Here is an 18103-nt window from a genome sequence, read left to right as displayed (position 1 = left end):
CACCCAATGCAGCCGGCAAGTCATTCGAGGACATTGTTTCTATTTCCGACCTTATCGCAAATTACAGTGGCATGTGTGGGGAATGTGTAAGAACCAATAGTTCATTGTGAACATCCAGCTCTATCGCTGGCCAAAGCCTTGGCTTGATTCCACGATATATGGATTGATTCCAACTCTCTTTTCGCGCATGTGGCTTCATGGGCTCTTATAAGGATTTAAAACTACAAAATTCAGAAATACAATAAAATAAAAAATTAATTGGATATTTCAAAAATCTCGATAATTTTTTTAATTGGATCAATTAAAAAATTTATTAAAAATTTCATTCATTTTTTAATTGGATCAATTAAAAAATTAATTAGTAATTTTAAAATTGTTCATCATTTTTATACCCTCCACCATAGGTTGGGGGTATACTAATTTCGTCATTCTGTTCGTAACTACTCGAAATATTCGTCTGAGACCATAAAGTATATATATTCTTGATCGTCGCGACATTTTATGTCGATCTAGCCATGTCCGTCCGTCTGTCTTTCGAAAGCACGCTAACTTCCGAAGGAGTAAAGCTAGCCGCTTGAAATTTTGCACAAATACTTTTTATTAGTGTAGGTCGGTTGGTATTGCAAATGGGCCATATCGGTCCATGTTTTGATATAGCTGCCATATAAACCGATCTTGGGTCTTGACTTCTTGAGCCTCTAGAGGGCGCAATTCTCATCCGATTGGAATGAAATTTTGCACGACGTGTTTTATTATGATATCCAACAACTGTGCTAAGTATGATTCAATTCGGTTCATAACCTGATATAGCTGCCATTAAAAACGGTTTGGGATCTTGACCTCTTGAGCCTCTGGAGGTCACAATTATTATCCGATTTGCCTGAAATTTTGTACAACGGATCCTCTCATGACCATCAACATACGTGTTTATTATGGTCTGAATCGGTCGATAGCCCGATACAGCTCCCATATAAATTGATCTCTCTATTTTACTTCTTGAGCCCCCAAAGGGCGCAATTCTTATTCGAATTGGCTGACATTTTACACAGGTCTCCAACATATTTTTTAATTGTGGTCTAAACCGGATCATATCTTGATATCGCTCTAATAGCAGAGCAATTCTTTTCTTATATCATTTTTTGCCTAAGAAGAGATGTCGGGAAAAGAACTCGACAAATGCGCTCCATGGTGGAGGGTATATAAGATTCGGCCCGGCCGAACTTAACACGCTTTTACTTGTTTTAATTGCATATGCAATTTTTTCAATTGAAATTTTTTTCAATTACCTTTTTTTGGAAAGGGCAAGAAAGGCAACTCTTGCCCTATACACCTGCAAGAGAGCCATTGGCAAAGGTTGGGGGTTTAGACCGCATGTCATGCATTGGGTAATACTGCAGTTGTCAGACCTACAATGATATATGGTGTTGTGGTCTGGTGGACGGCGCTTCTAAAGTCCGCCTACTACTCAATACTTAACCGGATCCAAAGGATGGCTTGTTTGCGCATCACAGCCGCACTGAGGACGACACCATCTGATGCACTGAATTTAATGCTACATCTTAAGCCTCTGCACATTGTGGTTACCCAAATTCTAGCGACCACTACCGTGAGGTTTAGGGGGCTTTCTTATTGGTCATGTAGCGGCTACGGACACTGTGTTATCCTTGATATGTACATTATTCGATGTTCCAGGCAGTGTGGATAGCAACTTACCTGCGCCGCTTTTTGATAAAAATTACTGTACCACTATTCCTGATAGAACCGATTGGAACTACGATATCCCTGGTAACAGATGTTACATAGACTTCTATACGGATAGTTCCAAACTAAACGATCAGGTGGGCTTTGAAGTATACTCTAAAGATTTAGAACTGGTCATATCGAAAAGGTTCCCCGACCACTGCAGTGTGTATCAAGCCGAGATCCTTGCAATTAAGGAAGTGACGGAATGGCTAAGATATAATGTCATTACGATGATTGACATAATATTTTCTCAGACAGCCAGGCAGCCATTAAAACCCTGGAGAACGTATTTCTGAACACAAAAACCGCCCTCGACTGTCGCAGATCTTTCAACGAGATGGCTAAACAGTGCAAATTTCACCTGTTCTGGGTGCCAGGCCACACGAGATATCCCAGGAAATTGTGTGTGTGTGTGTGTTGTAGAAGTGTGTTGTTCACTAAGGCGGCAGCCCTTGCCAATGGAGAACTCCATCGGGACAATCCGGTACGTACAACCGGCTACCATGGGATTGCCCATGGAATTGTAAAGCGGACGAGCTTGCGAGACTAGGAACTTACTTATTCTGGCACTCAAGTTGCTCAGTGTAAATGTCTTTAGCTACAAGAAAGCATATTCATTTCTCGATACCATTTCTTGATTGAAGTTTTTCTTGTCTGTTCGTCCCAAGTTTCACCCCTATTATATCGGTTTATGTGAATGACTTACCTATCTGTTCTGGATTCAAAGTTGCTTTCGATTCGATTTCTTTTTCCTCATGTCCTCTTCTTTGGTCTGCTTTCAGTTCATCCTCAAACTTTAATTCAATTTTTTTAATTTTTATTTAAAATTATTTCTAACAGAGCAAGATTGGAAGAGATTTGCCAATATAAATTGTAAACCTTCTGCTTCTGCTATCGGCGATAGCAGATTGCTATCCAGAAATTATAGCAATTCTGCTATAATTTATTATAGGGTCCCAGTTATCATCATAGTATATAAAAAGTTAATACGTAAACATAAGAACCACAAAAAAATTAGAAGAAAATTGTGATACTAATATAAAATGTCCCATTTTTTGGAACTTTTTCTAAATTAAATGCCATTTCGATCCTCGGGACGTGTTTCACTATAGAATCCCAAATTCATGGTCGGCACCATTTGGCTATAGAATGACATATCCGAAGCCGAGGGACGCTGAGGAGGCGGTAATGTTACTGGAGGCAATGTGGGAGCAGTCGACATTACAGCTGCTGCCTGTTGGGCCACATGATGCATTTGTGATGCTGATAGATCCATAACGGGTGGGTGTATAACCCCAGCCGCATTTAGAATGGCCTGTTGCGTGGATAAGGCTGCATTCTGTTGCAGCTCATGCATTTTCAAGTGTCTCTCCAATTCATCTTTTTTGTGAAAGGTTATGCGACATATTTCACAAGGATGTTGGGGGGCATGCTCCAATTCGTGTCGAGCCAATTTTTCACGTCTACTAAAGCCCATGCCACATTGCTTACAGGTGAAGAGAGTGTCCAAATGTAAGGCCTGATGGCGATGAAGATCTCTTTCACGGGTAAAGGATTTGCCACATATATCACAATTATGAGTGCGGCCATGAGACGATTTGGTGGGTGGAGGAGGTTTGGGTGCCACAACCGCTGGTGTTGGTGGTACTGGCGGTGCTGGTAATTGAGGAAACGTGGGCATTTGAGAGAAATGAACATTGGGAAACAATAAACGTTGCTGTTCATCCATCGACTTCAATTGATTCAATTCCTGGCTTATATAGGGATTTAAAGGTACTGCCATATTATCAAAATTATCTTCGTTTGGCAAAGAAGCCTGAAAGCCCGGAATTGCACCCATTCTTGCCTGATTTTGCAATAATTCGGCTTCTTTTCGTAAATGCGTCTGCTCATGTAGCTGCAATTTATCCTTGCGGGTATATGCCATGGGACATTTGGAACATTTGAAGGGCTTTACCTCCGAGTGAGTGCGAGCATGTTTCAACAACTCAGTGCCGGTATTAAAGGAACGTGGACACTGTTGACATACATACGGCTTATTGCTGCTATGGATACGCATGTGTTTGTAGAGATTTGTGTTACGCGAAAAACTTTTGCTACACAAAGGACAAGCGAATGGCCTGACCCCAGTGTGTACAATGGTGTGTTTCTTCAAATCGGATCTGCGGCAGAATGCTTTGCGACACAGAGCACACACATAGGGTTTCTCATCGTGCATTTCTCGTATGTGACCAATCATGGCCTGACGATTCGAGTAGCGTTTGCTGCAATAGGCACAAGAAAATGGCATTTTATTGTCGTGTGTTTTTTCATGATCCAAACATTCGGGGTGAGTGGTAAAAGCCATATCACAGTACTGACACAAATAGGTATTCTTGATGGTAAACTCCAAGCCCTTGTGCTCGCTAAGAACTGAGTTTAGTTCTTTAGTTTGTGTCACTTCATTCGCCACTGGTGTTTTGTGTTGTATTGGAGTGGAAGTTTTGTTAGTTGTTGTTGTTGCTGGTGGCAACTTAGCCACTTGATTTGGTTCCTTGTCTTTTGGCTGCTGCAGTTTATTATCCTCTGGTTCAGAATCGGATTCCATGGAAAAATCATCTTCTGAAGATTCAAATTCTTCATGGGGATTTACTTCTTGTATCTCACAATCATCATCGGGTACAAAAACTCCCGGATTGCCATTCAAACCTGGACGCTTATCTTCAAGGTCTTTTAGGAATGCATTCGACTGCATCAATTCCAAGCGTTTCTGCAGCAATTCTTCGCTTTGTATGACAATTTGACGAAAACTATTGAAGGCTTGCACCATATCCCAGCAACGTTGACAAACGACATGTGGCAGACTGGTGCAGGAGCGGTCATACTGGAAGTGGAAGAAATAAAAAAATAAATTTTAGATAAAAAAAAAAAACTTCGAGGACTATGGAAATAAAAACAAGAACCCACCACCATGGATTCTCAATCCCATGTTGTTGTAGCCACATGTCTATATGTGAAGGTGGCGATCCTAATCTAGATCCTATAGGTGAGCAAGCTCTTTCCGGTCCAAAGGAACGATCTCCGCGGGAACATCATAGCCATTGGTTAGTTAAAAACGCCAACAACTCGCCTTTTCATAACGAGCATCATAGGCACTTAGTATTTATGCAAGAGCCGACGCCACCCGGCCTCTCACTGAGACTCTCCGCTCCATACCGCTGATTGTCCACGACTGCAATTGCAGCTACTCCATATGGAGCATTCCACTATCCGCAACCTTCTCGTGATAACAATGAACACCACATAGATCGGAGCTCAAAGTTGCAGCCTGTGTGGTGCTCATAGTTATCCAGTGCCGGGTTCTCAATCCCATGACAGTTGGTGTACGTATCGGATTGACTCGATTTCTACATACCTAATTTTTACCAAATCGGAAAAAAATTTTAAATTAACCGATTTAGAGCATATTTGGCCCGATTGTTGGAAGTCGTAAAGAAACACTAAGTGCAAAATTTCAGCCCAATCGGGTAACAACTGCGGCTTCTAGATGCACAAGAAGTCAAATCCGGGGATCGGTTTATATGGGAGCTACATTAGACTATAGACCAGTTGATCAATCCCTTGGCAGCCGGTTGTACGTACCGGATTGACCCGATGGAGTTCTGCAACGGTAAGGGCTGCCGCCTCAGTATACAACACACTGTTACAACAACAACATAGACCGGTTGATAACATACTTGGTACGATTATTGGAAGTTGTTGCAGAACACTACGTGTGAAATTTCAGATCAATCTGACAGCAACTGCGGTTTGTAGGGCCTCGAGAAGTCAAATCGGTAGATCGGTTTGCATGGGAGGTATATCAGACTATAGACCGATTGATGCCATACTTGGCAGGATCATTGCAAGTCGTTACAGAACACTACGTGTGAAATTTCAAATCAATCTAACAGCAACTGCGATTTCTAGGGGCTCGAGAAGTTAAATCGGGATATCGGTTTGCATAGGAGTTACATCTTAATCTGCACCGATAGGGCCCATTTAGTATTCCCAACGAGCTACTTCAATCAAAAGTATCTGTGCAAAATTTCAAGAGGCTAGCTTTAGGCGTTCGACCGCTATCGTGATTTCCAGACATGACTAGATCGACTTAGCATGTCAAGGCGATCACGAATATATATTCTCTATAGGCTTGATCGTTATTTCGAGGTGTTGCAAGCGGAATGACTAGATTAGTATGGGGTTATACTAACCTAGTGATCCTAAGGTAGTGGGTATGAAAAAGAAATTGTCAATACACGAAGACGAAGCTGACCTAAATCTGCAATTTGCAGTTTTCTCGGTTAAAATGTACTGTATGAGGATATCATAAGAACTGGAGGCGGGGGACCGTGCACAATAGACCTATCTCACCTGCGATTGACATTAGTGTTTAGTGTTGTTGGTCTAAGTAAAACGAAATTCCAGAAAAATATCTACGCAATGGTTCTACAATGTATAGTGTCTTAGCCAACAAGAAGAGGAACCCAGGTAGCTGAGTTGATAGCGTGCTCGGATTGTCACAGCAGTGGTCAAAAGAGAACTTGGTCTGTCGTAAAGGACTGCCACTCTTACCGAAACTAGCCAAACATTTAACTCTTTCCTATTAAAATTTTGGGAAAACTGCGCTTTATTGGGCTCAGGGCCGATTTTTTCATATTTTGCATACACTCTACCTAATTTTGAAACCAGGAACACGAATCTGAATTCCGTTTTTAGGACAAAAGCTCCTAAGCCCACCGAGAAAATGGTCCTTTGGACCATTTTGGAAAATGGTCCAACCTAGACAATATGGGTATCAAATGAAAGGTATTTTCGAGTAGAAGGACCGGGAAGGACCTAAGGGGTCTTGAGAACTTTTAACACAGGTAACAATCTAAATAGGTATCAAATTAAAGGTACGATTGAGTAGATTACAATAGTTGTAAAAAAACAATTAAGAGCATGATCAGTTCAGCCGGACCGGGCTGTGCAGATCTTATATACCCTCCACCATGGATCGCATTTGTCGAGTTCTTTGTGCGGTATTTCTTTTTAGGCAAACAAAGAACAATGGAAAAGATTTGTTATGCTTTTGGAGATATATCAAGTTATTGTCCGATTCGGACCATAAGTAAATTGACTGTTGAAGACCATAGTAGAAGTCATTGGGTATTATTTCAGTCCATTCGGATACGAATTGCGCCTTATAGGGGCTCAAGAAGCATAATCGGGAGATCGATTTATATGGGAGCTGTATCAGGATATAGATCGATTAATACTATATTGAACACGTATGTTGAAGGGCGTTGCATAAAATTTCAGCTAAATCGGATAAGAATTGCGCCCTTTAGAGGCCTTAGAAGTCAAGATCCCATATCGGTTTATATGGTAGCTATGTCAAGTTATTTATCGATTTAAACCGTATTTTTCGCAGTTGTTTAGAAGTCATAACAAAATACTTCATGCTAAATAGCAGCCAAATCGGACAAGAATTGCGCCCTCTAGTGGTTCAAAAAGTCAAGATCCAAGATCGGTTTCTATGGCAGCTATATCAGGTTATAGGCCGATTTGATCCATATTTGGGACAATTGTTGGAAGTCATAACAAACAAAATCATGCTAAATTTCAGCCAAATCAGATAAGAACTGCGCCCTCCAGAGGTTCAAGAAGTCAAGATCTCAGATCGGTTTATATGGCAGATATATCAGGCTACAGACCGATTTAAATCATATTTGGGACAATTGTTGGAAGTCATAACAAACAACTTCATGCTAAATTTCAGCCGAATCGGATGAGAATTGCGCACTCCAGAGATTCAAGAAATCAAGATCTAAGATCGCTTTATATGGCAGCTATATCAGGTTATAGACCGATTTGATCCATATTTGGGACAATTGTTGGAAGTCATAACCAGCAAATGCACGCTTAATTTCAGCCAAATCAGATAAGAACTGCGCCCTCCAGAGGTTCAAGAAGTCAAGATCCAAGACTATATGGCAGCTATATCAGGCTATAGACCGATTTAAATCATATTTGGGACAGTTGTTGGAAGTCATTACAAACAACTTCATGCTTAATTTCAGACAAACCGGATGAGAATTGCGGTTTCTATACGTTCAAGAATTCAAGATTCAAGATCGGTTTATATGGCAGCTATATCAGGTTATGAGCTGATTTGAGCCATACCTTGCACAGTTGCTGAAAATGATACTAAATCAGCACGTGCAAAATCTTAGCCAAATCGGATGAGAATTGCGCCCTCTAGATGCTCAAGAAGTCAAGACCCAAGATCGGTTTATATGGCAGCTATATCAAAACATGGACCGATTTGGCCCATTTACAAACCCAACCGACCTATAATAATACGAAGTATTTGTGCAAAATTTCAAGCGGCTAGCTTTACTCCTTCGAAAGTTAGCGTGCTTTCGACAGACGAACGGACATGGCTAGATCGACTTAAAATGTCATGACGATCAAGAATATAAAACTTTATGGGGTCTTAGATGCATATTTGAGGTGTTACAAACGGAATGACGAAATTAGTATACCCCCCATACTATGGTGGACAACCTTAGAACCAAGGTAGCCTTCTACTAATGAACCACCTTTACTAAGGGCGGATATATGCATTGTGGAGGATACTCCAGTTTTATTTGAAATAGCTCGTATAAAATTTCCTAAGAACCACAGTAGCCTACAACTAATCACCTACATTCACTAAGGTCAAATGTATGCATTGTGGAGGATGTTGTTGTTGTAGCCACATTTGCATGTGGAAGTGGCGATACTCGTCATGCTCCTGTATATGAGCAACCTCGTTCCGGTCCATAGGACCGATCGCCGCGGGAATAGAGTGGCCATTGGTTATTTAAAGGCGCCAATAACACCACACAGATCAGACATCAATGTTCCAGTCTGTGTGTTGCTCACAGCTATCCCGTGCCAGGTTGACATCCTCTTCATCATCTCTTTCAGCTAATGGTTATTTTTTATACAACTCACCTTTATTTGAAATAGCTCGTATAAAATTTCCTCCAATGTCTTAATTTTTTGTCCCATTTCATCTGTTTGCACTTCTTGGAATATATCGAAAACCTTATCTGCCGTATCCTCATCCAATAAACAAAGACGGCATAATTTTTTCTCAGACGAAGCTATAATGGTATTTTCTGCTACGACGGGAGACGCTGGTTTTGTTGTTGTTTCCACATTATCTAAATCCACCATATTTTAGTATATTTTAATTATTTAACTTCCTGTTAGAAGAACAATTTGCAAAAATCATTAAATGTTCTTGATAAAAGCTTCTGCAATGAATGTTAATGAAGCCGAGTCTATCGAAAAGTCGATTTTCTACTAATCGATTTTTGTGTAAAAAATCGAAAACTCAAAGTCGACTTTTGTTGGCTTAAAAAAATCGAACAGTCGATGATTAAGAAAAAAAATTGTAATCGATAATAAAATATTAGAATTGAAATTGTGGTAAATGATTTTAATTGTGGTTAAAAGTTAATTTGACCATGAACATTCCATTTAAGGACATATATGTTAACATCAAAGATGTTTGCTGGGATGTCAGCCAAACAAAAAATTCTTTATATTGGATTTCGATACCAAAAAATTGCTGATTCTATTGATTAATTCATTGACCGCTGTCAGTCAACATTGTCCGCCTGCAACAACAAACAGTGAACCATCATGATTTGTAAGCAACAATATGAAATGGTAATGGTAATGAAATGTAAGCATTTCTACAGCTAACGCAAGGGTCAACAATCCGTATCCACCAGTACCGCAGATCAACAGCAAACACAGCAAAGCGGGTAACCTGACACCTCATGACGACAACAATAACAAAATCGTCAATCAGCAAGAAACCAATAGCAGCACCAGCAACAGCACCAACCAACAGCAGCAGCGCCAACAGCAGCACCAACCAACTTCAACCTAAGTTTAAGATTTTTGATTCAGTTCTGTAAAAGCACTCAAATTAATAAAAACAGAAATGTAGTAACTATTAACTGGCGCCCAACGTGGGGCTAACTAGTCCAACAACGCACCCGGAGGCTGTGATCAAGGACCAAAAAAACACCCTAGAAGACCACAGAGGCTGTAGCTACAACTACCGGCTCAACACACGTCAACAAGTAAGCGGACGATTCTCCAAGTAGATTTAACGAAAGGACAACGAAATCGCCTCCATGGACGTATGGAAAATCTTTATAGGGATACATTTGTAAGTAGGCAGTGAACACAAAAAAAAATTTGTGAATCGTAGATTTAATAATTAAGAAGAATTTAAGTACAAAAGTGAAAAAAATGTGAAAACTCTGGTAGAGAAAAAAATTTTGGTGAATAATTAAAGAATTTAAAAATTGTAACTTCAGGAAATAGAAAAATCAATAGAATTAAGAAAAGTTGGAAAAAGTTAGATTTAATAATTAAGAAGAATTTAAGTACGAAAGTGAAAAAAATGTGAAAACTCTGGTAGAGAAAAAAATTTTGGTGAATAATTAAAGAATTTAAAAAATTGTAACTTCAGGAAATAGAAAAATCAATAGAATTAAGAAAAGTTGGAAAAAGTTAGATTTAATAATTAAGAAGAATTTAAATAATTAAAGAATTTAGAAATTTTAACTGCAGGAAATAGAAAAATCAATAGATTTAGGAAAAGTTGGAAATGGATCGCCGGAAATCCAGATCACGACGATTTCGAGATAATAGAGCAAAAAATTAACAATGTTTTGTCAAGCAATAATAGGCAGGTTGTAATAAATAATCTGTCTCTAAAAAAAATAGATGAACTCACAGAAAATACCAACAAAATTATAAAAATTGTAAAAACCAATGAAAATTTTATAACCATGATCAAAATGAAAATTGAACTTTTAAAGGAAGAAATTGTTAATGTAAATTATGCCATTCACTGGGCAAAGTCCGGCATAATAAATTCATTTGTATTGTCGAACACTGAAGTGAATATTGCAAAAGAGCTTTTCGAGAAAGATTCAATTCCCTTTGTAAACATAGAAGAAATATTCGAATTCTCTGAAGTAAAAATTGCATCAAATGAAAAATCACTTATTTATATCGTCAATGTACCGACTACGAATTTAGATTCCTGCAGTAAACTCTTGATTAAACCCACTAAGAGTGGGGATCTTATTAATAAAATTGATTATAATGAAATACTAGTTTGTAAAAATGAATCCTATGGGATCCTTAAACCATGTAAATCTTTCAATAATCTGACTGTTTGTAATTTAAATAATGTCAAAAGAATAGAAAAAGAAAATTGTTTGTTAAATCTTTTAAAAAGCGTAGAAGCAAACTGTACTTTATTGAGACATAGCACCACCCCTACAGTAGAGGAAGTCTTGCCTGGGATGATTCTACTAAATCAATTCGATGGTACCATTCTCATCAACGACGAGCAGTACAATCTTACGGGAACCTTCATAATCAAGTTTCAAAACGCTTCCATAACAATTGACAACGAGACATACAACTATTTCCAAACAACGTATGCCGAACCATTACCTGCAATCCTACAACCTAGATCTCCTGGATCAAAAATAGAAGAAGTAACCACTTTGGAATTTGTAAAAAGGATCCATCTAAACAATACAAAAGCGATAGAACTGTTGAACATTAAAAACAAATGGAGTGCGGCCGTGCATTTACTCACAATAGCTGCAGCTCTCATTCTGGTATTGTTCTTGATAAGAAGAAAGCAGCGCCCATTGATTGAAACCGTTAATCTAGCACCTCCCAATCAACTATCAGTTCCGACATCGAATTCAACAAACTTTCCAAGAGACGTACCAAGATTATCTCAGATACCTTACTTCTAACGGTATTACGATCGAGGACGCTCGTAACTAAGAGGGGAGGTGTTAACATCAAAGATGTTTGCTGGGATGTCAGCCAAACAAAAAATTCTTTATATTGGATTTCGATACCAAAAAATTGCTGATTCTATTGATTAATTCATTGACCGCTGTCAGTCAACATTGTCCGCCTGCAACAACAAACAGTGAACCATCATGATTTGTAAGCAACAATATGAAATGGTAATGGTAATGAAATGTAAGCATTTCTACAGCTAACGCAAGGGTCAACAATCCGTATCCACCAGTACCGCAGATCAACAGCAAACACAGCAAAGCGGGTAACCTGACACCTCATGACGACAACAATAACAAAATCGTCAATCAGCAAGAAACCAATAGCAGCACCAGCAACAGCACCAACCAACAGCAGCAGCGCCAACAGCAGCACCAACCAACTTCAACCTAAGTTTAAGATTTTTGATTCAGTTCTGTAAAAGCACTCAAATTAATAAAAACAGAAATGTAGTAACTATTAACTTATATAAAAAACAATCTTGTATATAAAAATCTATTTGTGTTTGTTTGTTTGTTCATTTATTTGTTTGTGTGTTCCTTATAGACTCAAAAACGGCTAAACTGATTTTCTTGAAATTTTCACAGATGGTGCATTATGATCCCGTGGTGAAAATAGGCTATTAAATTTTTTGATATTTGAAGGGGGGCAGTCCCTCCCCCTTACCCTAGTTTTCAGAAACGCCAGATTTTGGAGATGGTTGGTGCGATGTAAGCGAAATTGTGTGTGCTCTCTTATAGTCCGCCCCACCCCCAAAACATATAAAATATATATATGGACCAACCACGACAATATGGGACTCAAATGAAAGGTATTTAAGATTGGAAAACGAATCTGATATTCAATTGTCGGACCAAGTGTTTGGGGTCCACCCCAACCACCAAAACACCCTTAAATCGGACATATTTAACAACCATGTCAACATGGAACTCAAATGGAAAGTATTTGCGAGTAGAATGCGAATCAGATATTTAAATGTGGGACCAAGTTTCTGGGGGTCCATCCCTTCACCAAAACACCCCCAAAAAAGGGCTTATTTACTGACCATTGCAATATGGGGCTCAAATAAAAGGTGGACAATACGAATCTGATATCCAAATGTGAGACCAAGTGTTTGGTTGGCCACCCCTTCCCAAAAAGCCACCCAAAGAGGACAAATTTACCAGCATAGCAATATGGGCCTCAAAAGATAGGTCTTTGGGAGTAAAGCACAGATATGATAGAAATATTTGGGAAAAAGTGTCTATGGGGTTATCCCACCTCCACAACACTACCCAATTAGGAGGTATTTGCTAACTATTTCAATATGGGGCTCAAATCAGAGGTATTTTAGAGTGGAACACGAATCTGGTATATATTTTCAAAGCCAAGTCACTGAGTGCCCAATCACCAAAACAACCACAAACCGGTCAAGTTTGCCGACTATGTAAATATGGGGCTCTAATGAAAGGTATTTGGAAGTAGACCACGAATCTGATATCAAGATTCTGGACCAACAGTCTAGGGGACGTCCTACCCCCATAACAACCCCCAAATAGGAATTTGCTCACCATGCCAATTTCGGTCTTAAAGAGAGTGAAGCTCGTGATTGATAGTTCTTAGGGCCCATACCCCAAACGGGACTTATTTGCTGAATTTTGCAGTAAGGGGTTTAAATGAAAGGTATTTGAGATTAGAAAACGAATTTGATATCCAAAATTGAGCCCAATGGCAATATGAGGTTCAAATAAATGATATTTGAGAGTAGAGCACGATACAACCCCGACTTAAGTAGGTTACAACCCGGCCATAATCGTCTGGTTCTAGGGGACTTTAATGCGCATCACATATCATGGCATTCTCTCCTAGGTAACGACCAGCGTGGCATAGTACGGTGAATTAGGATGCCCCCACTAGGACTACAAGGAGGTGTCGCGGCTCGCCAGACATTTCCATTGCGTCCCCTGAACTCCTGAGTGACGTATTCTGGCAAGCCGTCATCTCTCTGGGATCAGACCACCTCCTCATAATTCTCACCATCGACCGACCACCCGACTTCATAACCTCTGAGCGCCGGACGTTTATCAATCAGAAGAAGACCGATGGGGCTGGCTTTAGAGAGTACACAAATCGCCGCTTCAGTCAACTGGCTCCACCCTCGGACGTGCGAGTTGTCGAGAGGAAATTCCGAGACATCATCAACGCAGCAGCTGCTTGCTTTATGCCAGCCGGTCGAATACCCCAAGTGCAGCCCAATTTCCTGGCGCAGGCAGTGGTACTCGCAGACGAGCGTGATGGGATTCGTTGCACAGACCCCACTTACCCCAGAATCAGCGAGCTGAATCTGGAAATAAACGGGGTAGTCAACGAACATAAGCGGAATTTGTGGCTGGAACGCTTGGAGCGATGTAACTTAAACACCGGTTTAGGAAAGCTGTGGTCTACTGTTAAGTCACTCTCGAACCCCGGTAGACGGGATGACAGGACCTCAGTCACTTTTGGCGAAATAACCGTGACTGATCCGAAGAGATGCGCCAGGTTGTTCAACCGTCAATTTATTGTGCATCCCGAGGGAGACAGGGCAAGGAGGAGAGCCATTCGCCGTATTCGTGGTCTGCGAACCGATGAACAGCCATCACAATTTACCGTGGGCGAAGTTATGAATGCCATCTTCTAAGGCGTTGGGCCCCGACGGAATCTTTACATTGATGTTGAAGAATCTGGATTCACCTGGAGTTGAGTACCTTACCACTGTCCTCAACCTGTCATTGAACATTCTTATAGTTCCCGATGTCTGGAAAATGGGCAGAGTGATCCCGCTACTGAAGCCTGGTAAGGACCCGAGTTTGGGGGAGTCGTACAGACAGATCTCCCTTCTCTCACCAGTGGCAAAGACGCTTGAGGCATTATTCCTCCCAAGCCTCGTAGGAGAATTTCCATTTGCCGAGCATCAACATGGATTTCGGGGACTGCACAGCACAACAACAGCTTTGCATGCCATCACCACACACATTTGCCGTGGCTTCAATCAACCCAGGCCATGTGATAGGACGGTCCTCGTGGCATTGGACCTATCGAAGGCATTCGATACGGTCAGTCATGCCAAATTATTTGAGGACATCGCTAACACATCCCTCCTGCCAGGCCTAAAGCGCTGGGTCGCGAATTATCTGGGCGGTCGCCAGTCATTTGTCGAATTTAGGGATAAGAAGTCTAAGCACCGTAGAGTGAAACAGGGAGTTCCCCAAGGTGGGGTGATATCTCCGGCACTGTTCAATCTCTACCTATCCTCCATTCCACCCCCTCCAGACGGCATAGAGATCGTATCATATGCGGACGATTGTACGATCATGGTATCAGCCCCCCCCCCTTGATGACATCTGCGATAGGTTGAACGTCTACCTCAACGAACTTGCCTCATATTTCGCTGCAAGAAATCTGAAGATATCCGCCACCAAATCTTCTGCCACATTGTTCACTACAAATACGCGTGAGGTGAATACTGAGCTGACTGTGATGGTCGATGGAGAAATTATTCCGACCATCAAGTGTCCCAAAATACTTGGCGTCACATTTGACAGCTCTTACACATTCTCCCCACATGCCACAGCAATCTGCGATAAAGTCAAAAGTAGAAACAAGGTCCTCAAGTCACTGGCTGGCAGCACATGGGGTGCAGACAAAGAAACCTTGTTGACCACGTGCAAAGCAATTGGCCGGTCTGTGGTAAGTTATGCAGCGCCATTGTGGTTTCGTCAGATTTGTGACACGCAGTGGAATATTATTCAGATATGTCTCCTCAATTCTCGTGTGGACCACCTCCATCAGGAGACAAAAATCCTGATTAAGGTGGTCCACATTGCGAAGACATAACTACATGCTGTCTAAGCAATACATTTTGGGCTGTTATCTCAGAGACCATCCAAATCATCATTTTGTGGATAGATATCCACCGCCCAGAAGCCTTAAGGTAGATGATCTAGAGCGTGAGGTTCAGCGCTACAAGAGAGAACCTTTAGATCCAGCGGCATATCAAGCGCGTCTAGACAACATTCATGCAGACACGGTAGCAGATGCGGTAAATGGCTACCGGGTGAATGTAGTCCTTGGAAAACGACCGCCTACCATTGCACCTGAAGAAATTGACTTTCCCCGGCAAACCAGAGTAGTTCTGGCTCAATTACGTTCCGGCAGATGCAGCTGCCTCAACTCCTACAGAGCAAGGATTGATGCCGACGTGCAAAATGTATGTCCCGATTGTGACCAGAGATCACACGATACACGTCACCTGTTTAATTGCCCAGCCAGACCCACTCGACTCAGACCCAGATCTCTGTCGACGCACCCTATCTTAGTCACAGAGTTTCTGGGTCTTGACACTCAACAGAATCAAGCAGACGAAAGATAGAACACAACAAGTGAAAGCGTGCAAAGTTCGGCCGGGCCGAATCTTATATACCCTCCATCATGGAGCGCATTTGTCGTGTTCTTTTCCCGGCATCTCTTCTTAGGCAAAAAATCATATTGTATAAGAAAAGATTTGCTCTGCTATTAGAGCGATATCAAGATATGGTCCGGTTTGGACCACAATTAAATTATATGTTGGAGACCTGTGTAAAATGTCAGCCAATTCGAATAAGAATTTCGTCCTTTGGGGGCTCAAGAAGTAAAATAGAGAGATCGATTTATATGGGAGCTGTATCGGGCTATAGACCGATTCAGACCATAATAAACACGTATGTTGATGGTCAAGAGAGAATCCGTCGTACAAAATTTCAGGCAAATCGGATAATAATTGCGACCTCTAAAGGCTCAAGAAGTCAAGTTCCCAGATCGGTTTATATGGCAGCTATATCAGGTTATGGACCGATTTGAGTCATACTTGGCACAGTTGTTGGATATCATAACAAAACACGTCGTGCAAAATTTCATTCCAATCGGATAAGAATTGCGCACTCTAGAGGCTCAAGAAGTCAAGATCCCAGATCGGTTTATATGCATCTATATCAGGTTATGGACCGATTTGAGTCATACTTGGCACAGTTCTTGGATATCATAACAAAACACGTCGTGCAAAATTTAATTCTAATTGGATGAGAATTGCGCACTCTAGAGGCTCAAGAAGTCAAGACCCAAGATCGGTTTATATGGCAGCTATATCAGGTTATGGACCGATTTGAACCATACTTGGCACAGTTGTTGGATATCATAACAAAACACGTCGTGCAAAATTTCATTGCAATCGGATAAGAATTGCGCACTCTAGAGGCTCAAGAAGTCAAGACCCAAGATCGGTTTATATGACAGCTATATCAGGTTATGGATCGATTTGAACCATACTTGGCACAGTTGTTGGATATCATAACAAAACACGACGTGCCAAAATTCATTCAAATCGGATAAGAATTGCGCCCTCTAGAGGCTCAAGAAGTCAAGACCCAAGATCGGTTTATATGGCAGCTATATCAGGTTACGGATCGATTTGCACCATACTTGGCACAGTTGTTGGATATCATAACAAAACACGTCGTGCCAAAATTCATTCAAATCGGATGAGAATTGCGCCCTCTAGAGGCTCAAGAAGTCAAGATCCCAGATCGGTTTATATGCATCTATATCAGGTTATGGACCGATTTGAGTCATACTTGGCACAGTTGTTGGATATCATAACAAAACATGTCGTGCCAAAATTCATTCAAATCGGATAAGAATTGCGCCCTCTAGAGGCTCAAGAAGTCAAGATCCCAGATCGGTTTATATGCATCTATATCAGGTTATGGACCGATTTGAGTCATACTTGGCACAGTTGTTGGATATCATAACAAAACACTTCGTGCAAAATTTCATTCTAATTGGATGAGAATTGCGCACTCTAGAGGCTCAAGAAGTCAAGACCCAAGATCGGTTTATATGGCAGCTATATCAAAACATGGACCGATATGGCCCATTTACAATACCAGCCGACCTACACCACTAAAAACGGACATGGCTAGATCGACATAAAACGACACGACGATCAAGAATATATATACTTTATGGGGTCTCAGACGAATATTTCGAGTAGTTACAAACAGAATGACGAAATTAGTATACCCCCCATCCTATGGTGGAGGGTATAAAAAACTGCTATAACAACAACAACAACCCATAGCATCTAAAGGAGATTCACCTCCCTTGTGAAACCAGAATAGTTCTGGCTCGTACATATCAAGCAGACTGCCGCCCCTTTAAGTTGTCCCTCATGTGTCAACCTATAACGTTCTGAGAAAGCTGTGCAAGTCGATGTTAAGCCAGACTTAACGCCGCTTCATGATGATTAAGAAAACCCCACACCTTGCTGGTGTGATGACCCACAATGTCATATACAAACATTCAGGCTTCCTATAATTATTCTGACCCTACGTCAACTAAATAACAATAAAAAGTCTTGGAAAAGGCTGCAGTCGGCTCACTGGGAAAACTTCTTTATAAACAA

At 40.9% G+C, this 18103-nt stretch overlaps 1 protein-coding gene across 1 annotated transcript; it reads right to left on the bottom strand.

The window, feature by feature from the left end:
• Positions 1-2533: 2533 nt before the first annotated feature.
• LOC106088572 (zinc finger protein 271) lies at positions 2534-9070 on the bottom strand. The gene is made up of 2 exons (XM_013254152.2): positions 8746-9070; positions 2534-4606 (listed from the first exon to the last, which is right to left on the bottom strand). Exons 1-2 carry the CDS (start codon positions 8968-8970, stop codon positions 2816-2818), a joined length of 2016 nt encoding a protein of 671 aa, XP_013109606.1. The 5' UTR covers positions 8971-9070; the 3' UTR covers positions 2534-2815.
• Between the last annotated feature and the right edge of the window lie 9033 nt (positions 9071-18103).

The sequence above is a fragment of the Stomoxys calcitrans genome, chromosome 3 (assembly GCF_963082655.1).
Source record: "Stomoxys calcitrans chromosome 3, idStoCalc2.1, whole genome shotgun sequence".
In the NCBI taxonomy this organism is placed as follows: domain Eukaryota; kingdom Metazoa; phylum Arthropoda; class Insecta; order Diptera; family Muscidae; genus Stomoxys; species Stomoxys calcitrans.
The sequence above is the reverse complement of the archived record's forward strand: the minus strand, read 5'-3'. Positions and strand labels throughout refer to the sequence as shown.